The sequence below is a fragment of the Narcine bancroftii genome, chromosome 1 (genome assembly GCF_036971445.1).
Source record: "Narcine bancroftii isolate sNarBan1 chromosome 1, sNarBan1.hap1, whole genome shotgun sequence".
NCBI classification, from domain to species: Eukaryota; Metazoa; Chordata; class Chondrichthyes; order Torpediniformes; family Narcinidae; genus Narcine; species Narcine bancroftii.
In genome coordinates, this window is record NC_091469.1 from 377070672 (window position 1) to 377081377 (window position 10706).

Below are 10706 nucleotides of genomic sequence, written 5' to 3' on the forward strand. Positions count from 1 at the left end.
GACTAGTGTAGAAATTACAGTGGCCCTGGCAGAAATACTTAAAATATCCTTAGTCATGGTGACGTGCCAGACGATTGGAGGGTAGCTCATGTTGTCTTGTTGTTTTACAAAGACTCCAAAAGTAAACCAGGAAATTACAGGCCAGTTAGCCTGACGTCAGTAGTAGGTAAATTATTGGAGGGTGCTCTGAAAGATCAGATTTACAAGTATTTGGACAGCCAAGGAAGGATTAAGAATAGTCATCATAGCTTTGAGCATGGTAGGTCATGTGTAACGAATCTTGTAAAGATTTATGAGGTTACCAAGAAAGTAGATGTAGGAAAGGTTGTGGTTGTTGTCTACATGGACATTAGTAAAGCCCTTGACAAGGTCCCACGTGAAAGGTTAGTTCAGAAGGTTCGGACAATATGTATCCATGTAGAGGTTGGAAACTGGATTCAAAATTGGCTGAAAGGGAGAAGACAGACTGGAGCCTGTGTGTGCCTCAGGAATCAGTGCTGGGATCATTGATGTTTGTTGTCTATATCAATGATCTGGAATGATAATGTGGCAAATTGGATCAACGTTTGCAGATGGCACTAAGCTTGGAGGCATTGTGGACAGCAAGGAGGGTTTTCAAAGCCTGCAGATGGATCTAGACCAATTGGAAAAATGGGCCAGAAAATGGCAGATGGAATTTAATGCAGACAAGTGTGAGGTATTGCATTTTGGAAGGACAAACCAAGGTAAGACATACACAGTAAATGGTAGGCCTCTGAGGAGTGTGGAGGAACAAAAGGATCTGGAAATACAATACATAATTCCCTGAATGTTCGTTCCATGTAGACAGGGTTGTAAAAAAAGCTTTTGGCATCTTGGCCTTCATAAATCAAGGTATTGAGTAGAGGAGTTGGGATGTTATGGCAAGGTTATATAAGACATTGGTAAGGCCAATTTTGGAGTATTCTGTGTAGTTCTGGTCTCTTAAATACAGGAAGGATATCAGTAAGATTGAAAGAATGGAGAGAAGATTTAATAGGACATTGCTGGGTCTTCAGTTGATTTACAAGGAAAGATTAAACAGGTTAGAACTTTATTCCTTGGAGCATATAAAAATGAGGGAAGATTTAATAGAGGTTTACAAAATTAGGAAAATAGACAGCAAATGTGAGTAAGCTCTTTTCATTAAGATTAGGAGAGATAAATGCAAGAGGACAGGGCTTAGGGTGAAAGGAGAAAGGTTTAGGAGTCATTAGGGAATTTCTTCACAGAGTGGTGGGACTGTGGAATGAGCTGCCATCTGACATGGTAAATGTGAGATAAATTAGATACATGGGAGAGATCTGGAGGGTTATGGAATGGGTGCAGGTCAGTGGGGCTAGCAGTATGATGTTTCAGCACATACCAGAAGGACCGAATGGCCTTTTTCTGTGCTGTATTGTTCATTGGCTGCAAATTTCCATACCACCAGACAACTTACACAAGGAGCGGCAAACAATTAACATTTAAAATAGATCGCATAATCCAACCTTTGAGCTCAGTTGTAAATTAACGTCACGGACTATGAAACTAAGCAGTAGAGGAAGCAGCAAAGTCTACAAGTTTTCAGGTTTTGGGAGGAAACAGTAGGGAAGGAAGATATGACGGGATTATTTTACCCTCTTTGAGATGACTCAAGTTCAACACCTTTGGCAGAGAAAATGTGATATCAACCTTAGTTCAGCATCCAAAACACTAATTTCTGTGTTCCCTTGGATAGTGATAGGCAAAATGAAACCATGCCAAGAGGTTGGAATATGATGGGACAGCATGAAACTTTGTCCAGAATAGATCTATCAAAATGGGAGGCAAGGGAGCAGTTAGCAGATTGACAGATGAACTCTTATCACAGCAAATGGCACATGGAAATGTAAATTTGAGAGCATAAACACAATTTCTAAACAGCTGACTGAAGTGGTTTGAAAGGAGCCTTAAAACTCATTCCAGTAACAGACCACTGCTCCCTTTAAGTATTTCATCAACACTTTGTCCCAAAGAGAACAAGCCAAACCTCCAACTTTATTAATTGTAGAGATCGCACAGCACTGAGATTGAACATTCTCCCAGTCTTGACCCAACATTTTTCTTTAGCAATATTGTCAAAAAGTGATTCATTATCATTCTTTGCACTTGCTATTTGAGGGATCTTTGTTGGCTGACATATCCATCCAAGTAACAAGAAATAGCTCTCCACAAGCAAAACAAGGCATGCCCTTAAATATGCAAATTCAGCTGAGACCCAATAAGTCCACTCTCCCCTCCCACCTACTTAGGCACTTCCCAAAGTAACCACAAAAAAATGCCAAATTTGTCCCAACATCTCCTTCACATTCATCCAGGACCACAAAAGAGACCTCGCAGGTGAGGCAGAGCTTTATCCAACCGAATCTACTTCACTCAGTCGACTCAGTATTGCCTCCTCTAGTGAGACCAAATGGAGATTGAGTGACTGCTCCACCAAACACAGGCTATGTGTGGGCTTAAATTCAAACTTCATATAGCCAGCCATTTCCACCATACTTCCTACAACAACATCTATTTTTGGCTTCATCCATCCACTGTCAAGGCAAGGCCAAACATAAATTTGAGGAAGCTCACATCATAATCCAACTGAAGAGTCTTTTATCCAATGACAGTTTTTCTAATTTCAGTTAAATCCCACCCCTATCTGATTCCACTGTTTCCATCTCCTCTTTGCCTACACCTACATCCAATCTTAATGTTTTCTCTCTCCCCTCTCAACTTTCTTTCCTCTTTCCTTCCTAATGGTTTATCTCACTGCCTATCTCTCCAACTGTCACACTTATCCTACCATCTCTGGGCCCATCCCCCAGCTTATTTTTCCCTTAATATACATAATGACATTCACTTCTCTAAAAAGCTTTACAAAGGGCGCAAACTCAAAACATTGAATATATGGGCGCTGTGACCTGCAGAGTTCTTCCAATAATTCTTTGCTCAAGATTCCAGTATTGGCAGCCTTCGTCATTCTCTAGGGACCACTAAGATACTGCCAATTGATGACTGACATACTTTCATGCATTAATATATTAAATCATCCACCTTTCACATCTTAAATGGGACATGATATTTAAAGAAAATGCAAATCAAACGGGTGTGATGAAATAAACAAGGTTGAAGTTGGTTAATTCTCACCCATCTCTTCCTTTGCTGACTATCTTTGCCTCAAAGTAATAAATTCCACATGCAGCAGGAATGGGAAATGTTGCTCGGACTGAAGCTGCATCTTTTGGCGTCTTGCCATGACCTGAAGGCACACAAGTAGAGGGAAAAATACAGTTAATAACATTTTATCAAAAGTACTAATAGATGTAACAAAAGATCAAGTCAACGGATGGGAACTTTGATGGTACATGCTTCAAAGGAATTAAATATTATGGCTGATTGTTTCCTATGCTTCATTTCCCTTATCCAAATTACTCCAAAATTAACTGAGATCCAAAAAAGCACTGAAAAGAAAATCAAGTTCATTCAATTTCCAAAATGATAAATCAACAGTTAAAAGGAGGTAAATGAATAGTCCTGGAGCAAACTGGGTTGAGTTAAGCAGCTTAGAGCAATAGGAGAAGTCTACTTGTGGACTGCATCTGGATAACTTGAGATTTGCTCTTCAGAACTATCAACAAGAAATTAGGGATATGTCATAACATACAAATGGATTATTACTTGAAGAGTCAAATTATCAAAATACAGAAGCAACTATCACGCATGCAGACAATTTATTTCAGATAAAGGCAGTCATTTGCCAAGCGAGAATGTTTTAAATGCTGTGAATGGCATGTTCACAGACCCCACAATTGAAAGCAGGTTCAATTCTAAATAAGAAAAGCCACCAAAAATCAACAATAGTGAATGGATTCTCACCAGGTAGTGATAGGGAGGCACTTTGGGAGAGTCGCCACAGTGATAAAGAGTACTGGCCGACTCTTCACCCTGGGCGCTGCCATTTTATGCAAACACAACTTTATTGAAACTTTTTTCAAACAGCTGCTGCAGGCAGGGGATGACCGGGGTGCCCCGCTGGCTGAATGTTGGCTTCCGAGAGGTTGTGTATTGCTTCAGAGAACATTTAGTTTTACAATTTTAAACTTTTATTTAAAACTATTTTTATTTATTTTTAGAAAATTATTTATTTCCTTTTTTTGCCAGTTGCTTGAATTTCCAGTTAATTGAAGCCGGATAATAGTGATTTCACTGCATGATGCAATGAATAGAGTAGCAGTTTTGTTTGGACTTCATTTCAAAGAACACAAAGCTGCTCAAGAGAATACTATAATCTGCATTCTACTTGGATTTCACAGGAAATTTCTTGCATTCAGACTGAGTTTTACAGAACACTCATCTATTCCATTGGGCCATGTTTGGCCTATATCCCTCTGAACCTTTCCTATCCATGTAGCAGTCTTAAAATCTTTACAATGTTACAACTGTTACCACTTACTCTGGCAGCTTGTTCCATATAACCACCACACTGAGTAGAGAAAAAAAATAAGCCCCTCAGGACCCTTTCAAATCTTTCCCCTCAAATTAAATCTATACCCTCTAATGTGATTCTATTCTTTTCTACGTGCCTTATGATTTTATAACCCTCTACAAAATTCCTACGCTCCAGGGAGAAAAATCCCAGCCTCTCTCGCCTTTCCTAGTCATGCAAACCCACCAGATGCGCCAGCATTCTCAGGAATCTTTATCCTACATTCTCACCAGCTTAATAGTTTTTTTCCTACAGCTGGGTGACCAGAACTGTGCACAATATTCCATGTATGCTCTCACAGTCATCCTGTACAACTGTAACATAACATCCCTCCCCCTGCACTCAATGCCATGACTAATGAAAGCAAGTGCATCCAAACACCTTAATTAAAAAAAAATTAGACATACAGCACAGTAACAAGCCTTTTCAGCCCACAAGCACATGCCGCTCAATTACACCCAACTAATCTGCAACCCCGATACATTTTGAATGGTGGGAAGAAACAGGAGTATCCAGAGGAAACCCAAACAGACACGGTCAGAGCATACAAACTCCTGACGGTCCATGCCAGATTCAAACCCCAGCTGCTGGTGTAACAGCATTGCACTAACCGCTACGCTAACTGTTTGCCCGACTTTCTACTTCCACAAAATCACGCACCGTGAAGACTCCGCATGAATTGATCTCTAGAAATATTTAATGTATTTGGAGAAAAGCAGCAAAACAAGGGAACATACAATAAAGGGAATTTATTACGTGCTCAGGTGGAAGATTCTTGTGTATACCAGGGTGGATCAATAAGGTGATTTAAAAACCACCTTATTGACCCACCCTGCTATATTCATGCCCAAGGCATGAACTATCATTAACTGAAAGGTAATGTTTGAGATGATGCAGAGAAGATTTATAAAGGTGTTGCCAAGACTGGAAAATGACAGCTATGGATAAGCTTTTTTTTGTAAATGGAACACAATGAGGAGACACTTAATTGAGGGGTACAAAATTTTGGGAAAAGGAATCAAAATTCAGAGAACACAAATTTAAAGCTGGATCTGGAGCAAACAATGAGCTGCTGGAGGAGCTCAGTGGGCCAGGCAGCATCCACAGATATAAACTGTCAGCCAGTATTTTGGGTCGGGATTCTTCATTGAAACTAAAGTGGAAATAGGCGCAAGCAACTATATCAAGGGTTGGAAGAAGTTTGGGAGGGGTTAAGAGATGATTGCGTAATGGACAGAAGATGGAAGTCATGAAGAAATAAGTTGAAGAGAGCTCTCCCCAGTTTCATCCACCTCTTAACATAGTTGATATATTTCCTTCCCAAAACAGTGACTGTAATTGATGGAAAAAACTAGAAAGGAGGCAATTTGTTTTATTACCCAATGTATAACATGGTTTGGAGTACAATGCCTGAAAGGATGATGGAAGCAGAATTACTTGAAAGATTCATAAATGATATTAATTCGGTGCGGACTAGAAGGGCCTAATGGCCTGTTTCCGTGCTGTAAATTGTTATGTTATGTTATGTTATGAAATATGTTAAACTAAAATAGTTGACCTTGTGTAGGACAGCACAACTACAGTTAGTGCTGCTCCAGTGATCTTGGTCAATCCTGACCCCTTTTTACAATCTACATGGAGTTTGCATGTTTTCTCAACCACCTGGGTCCTCTAGTTTTCCCCACAAAGATTTACTGGTTCATGAGTACATTGGTTTTTAAAAGTCTTCCCTAACAAGGGTGATTGTTTGAAGAATCAGATAATAGTTGAACATGTGAGAGAGAATAGATTACAGGTAAACAGTGGGGAAATTGAATTGATGGGTTTGCCCAAGGGCAAGCATTCACTTACCAGGTCATTTGTCAAGGAAATATGAAAAAAAGCTTGGGATAAAAGTATGGTACAAGAATGATGAAATGCAGCAATTTTGATGAGTGGTGACTCATGATCCCCAATAGCCTAAATTTACCTTTCCAGGATTTTTAAAAAAAATACCAACCAGTCTTGTTCAGAAGTTCCAGAATTTTCTCATGATTTTTCCATCTCATCAGGATTATGAGCTTTTTGAACCATTCCCCAAAATCAGTAATTAATGTGAAATTATGGGTTGTGATCGCAGAGAAATCCTGTACATGGGGAACTGGGTAGTGATCTGCTGCAGTGTTCAGATATCGATAGTCCCCACAAGGACTCCACCCTCCAAAAGCCTTAGGTACCATAGAGAGCGGCAACACCCAAGGGCTGTCGTAGCTGCGAACAATTCCCATTTCCGGCATGCATCAGAATTTGTCTTTAGCCGACTACAGTTTATCCGGAGGCAGCCTGCACGCTCGTGCATGCAGGGGACATCCATCAGTCAAAATGTGGTGTTGTGCTCCATGTTTCGTTAGGCCATCAGGAACCGTGGAGTAATAATGCTGGGGAATTCCACTTGGATCCTGGTTTATTCATTATCCAAGAGCATCACTGAGTCAAGGTGAGGTGCAGACAACACCATTGGGTGCAAGGCAAAGGACTCAAAAGTCTTTGAATTAACTAGGTGGTGACCTTTGAGATCTACAAGAAGGCAGTGTGCTCATAAAACAATCAGCTCCCAGGAACAACTGTGATATATCAGCAATGATGAAGGACCAGCTGAACAGCAATGAGCTGGAATTGAGTGGAATTGTCCATAACCCGGATGCTGTTGTTGGTAGCCATGAGGGGGAAAGTCCTTCTTTCCTGAATATGCATCTGGGCCGGGTGGGGAGGTGAAAAAGAGAGCACACTAACCTCTGCCCCATTGTCAGCCATAAACCAGCGGCCTGAGTGTCAATCCCAGAGGAAAAGGAGGTTATCCTTGTGGCTGGCCATTGTAACCACTACCAACAGCTAGCCTTGGTGTTTCCCAGATTTATGAGGGGGGGGGGGATATAGCAGTGGCAGGCTGCAGCTCCCCATCTTTGATAGTAACACCACCACTGCTCTCCGTTTCTGCTGTGTCCAGCCAAGTCTGACGTTGCACCACTATCTGGAGTGGGCAGGGGTTGTCCCCTTCGCTGAGGCACCATTACACATCCAAATAAAAGTCCTCCATGCTGCTTAGCATGCCAAAATTAATCAGCACAGGCTGCTAGACAACAGGGAGAAATCACTAAAGTTGTCATCTGCAAACAGCAAAAAGATGTCTTCTGGCATTTGCACTAGAAAAAGCTACTCAAAAAGCAGACAGGGCCTGTATCCATCCATGAGTACCAGCATCTCGTTCATTAGTTCGAAAGGAGTGCGGTCACCCAGGCTGTCCGTATAGAGAAGTTGTGCTGCCCTGTTGCATCAAGAAAGGCCAAAAGTACATATGAACAGGTCTTTGATTGCTGGAATCTGGCATAAGTAATTGACAATATGCCCTGCAGTGTCTTAGACCAGCAATGCCATGACATAGTAGTTATTCGTTGTGTAAGTGGTAATCTTGCACAGATGGAACTGGGCCTTGGCCTGCTTGAACCAGAAGTTTGAGTGCAACAGCGTTCTGCGCATCCATTGTGACGTCCAAATTGTCGTTTGGACCATCTGGGTCACCAAAGTGGTGGGTCACCGCTGTAGCAGGTGGTGAAGCATCAAACAACAAGACACTATGAGCTGATGAGCTGTCTAGTTTAATGGCATTCTTATAGTCGTTTAAAATATCTGAGATTCATGCACTTCCCGCATCACATGACTCCCAGAAATGACACGGCTCTCAGAACCCTTAGCGTCATTAATCCCCTGGAAACACCCAGGATTCTGAAGCTCCGGTGAGGTAAGTAGTGGCATGGTCTGCCACAGGAAACTTTTAAATGGATCTGCAAAATTTTGCTTTTGTATTAGTATCTAAAAGTTGGATACAGTACAGAAATTTGTTACCAAAATGCACAATGGGCCATTTTTATTAGCACTTATAAGTGAATCATTCCTGTTACCACAATACCCTCGCAGTGGGCCACTGGAGCAATGGTTTGTGTGAGTGCCAAGTGATTTTTCTTACCACAAAAACAATGCAAACTACATGTGCAATGTTGAATTAAACCAAGGGAGAGAAGCTATTTGCTGTAGCAAAACTGAAATAACCTTAATTACATACAAAAAGTACTAAAAAGTACATTCTATTTCTTTGCAAGGTCAATGAGATTTTTGCAAGATGTGCTCATTTTCATCCCTTTTGTTAACCACACAGACAGTTGCTCACGTTTGCCACAAATGTAAATGCTAATATACTAACATTTTAACATTGTTAAGTGACAAATATGAACACTAAATATTTGTGATTTTGAATCATGAGGTTATTATTGTCCAATAATAGGCTTTAACGTTTTGTAGGTCATGTCTCAATTCTTCTGTCAAAACTTTAACTTGCAATGTATTGTACTATTGCAATGACCAAGGAATGTGGGTTGAATCCAGATCATTGCCAGCTGGCTGTTCTGAATGGAACTGCTGATGTTTAGGGATTCCGAGCTCATTTCAGGTTTACACTCAACAAAATGGGGAAGTCCAAAATGACCCAATACTTTTAGATGCTGCTGAACTCTAATGTACTTCACATTTGGCCTTCAACAGGGTGCCAGGTTCATCTGACCTACAAATGAAAATACCATTTATTTGAATAGAGTCACCAAGCCTAAGAGAAGGAATAAGAGCAGAAGTGCTTGAATTATTTATTATACTATTAATTGTTAGTAGTTTGCTGTGTTAAAAAAATTCAGAGTTAATTGAAGAGTTTTTTAAAAAAAAATACATTTCCAAACAAGACATTCCAAGGTGAGGCTTCAGGGAAACACTGCCTAAGTCATTTCTTGGAGGCTGCTCTGCCTAATGAGAACCTCTTGGTATTTTTTTTTAAATCCTGGAAAGGTAGATTTAGGCTATTGGGCATAATGAGCAGCAGATCTCATCTGCCAACTAGGCTCATCAAGAAACAGTCCAATGCTATAAGAAAATACATGTCATCCAAACACAAAAATAGGTTGACGGGATTCCTTATCCAAAATGCAAGAAGTTTAACTTCGAAGAAAATATTGCTGGATCAATGAATGGAAAACCAACAGCACCAAAAAGAGTAGAAACAATCAGAACAAAGAACAATTTAAAATCAAAGGCCCAAGAAAGCTAAAAAGACCAAAATTAATTTTATGAAAATGGAAATAGTTTTGGGGAAAGCTAAATAAAATTCTCAGGAGATAACATTGAACTTGAAACAACAACAGGAGAAACACTAAAACTGACTCAAAATGTACATAATGTAATAGATTCTACAATTTCAAAAATGATAAAAATAATTTGGGTGGCACAGTTAGAGGTTCGATTCCGATTCTGTCTGTAAGGAGTTTGTATATTCTCTGCATAGGTTTCCTCCCACCCTTCAAAACATACTGGGATTGTAAGTCAATTGGGTAATTGGGCAGCACGACCTCACGGGCCTGTTACAGTGCTGTATGTCTAAATTAAAAATTGAATTAATTATTCTGTTGTTTAATTTAAAGTTTAAAGTTCAAATCAGAATGGTACAGCTATTTTGTTTTAGAAGGCAAAAGATCATTTAGAGCTCACTATTTGACCAATTTTATCAAATCCTTAAAGTAATTTTAAGTGTCGGTAAGAGTAATGAAATAAATGTAATAAATCTTCATATTCTAAAGCTCCCTATTACTAACATCAGTGAAGTTAGGGACAAGTAGTAGAGTGGATATAGAACAGAAGTCACCAGGAGTTAAGAATAGCAATGGAGATGGGTATGTATTGTCCCATGCCTTCCAAGTGAATGAATAACAAAATTATTGAATATCTTACAAAAAGTAAATTCTGCATTCTTCTCTCAAAGAACATTCTATTAAAAACTTTTGGCGTATAGAGTTACAACAATAACATGCTTTTCAATAGCAGTTTCTGCAGAAATGATCATTCACATTTTATTTATGGACCCAGTAAGAAAATCGCTGGGAATTTGGTAGATTCCTCACATTGCAGCAACTTTCCTTCTAATTGACAGGGTTCATTTCTCAAACAAAGAATAAACTGAAAGAGACCCATTTAAATTTGTTTATCTATTAAGTTGTTAAATTTCATTTTGTGATTTTCTCCTTGCTTCTCCACAATTGTAACTAAGAATACTCAAATACCTTGTGCAATTTCTCTTTCCATCAACCACCACAACCCCCCCCCCACCCCTGAGATTAAT

The 10706-nt window shown here is 39.8% G+C and overlaps 1 protein-coding gene across 3 annotated transcripts in view; it reads right to left on the reverse strand.

The window, feature by feature from the left end:
• ranbp9 (RAN binding protein 9) overlaps positions 1 to 10706 on the reverse strand; it is an 81946-nt gene that overhangs the window by 67787 nt on the left and 3453 nt on the right. For 2 of the 3 annotated variants that reach the window (XM_069913402.1, XM_069913399.1), the window contains exon 2: positions 3175 to 3286. In XM_069913402.1, the coding sequence (XP_069769503.1) occupies positions 3175 to 3286 (112 nt within the window). Of the gene's footprint in view, positions 1 to 3174; positions 3287 to 10647; positions 10670 to 10706 lie in introns of those variants that run through there. The other variant, XM_069913400.1, reaches the window with a different exon arrangement.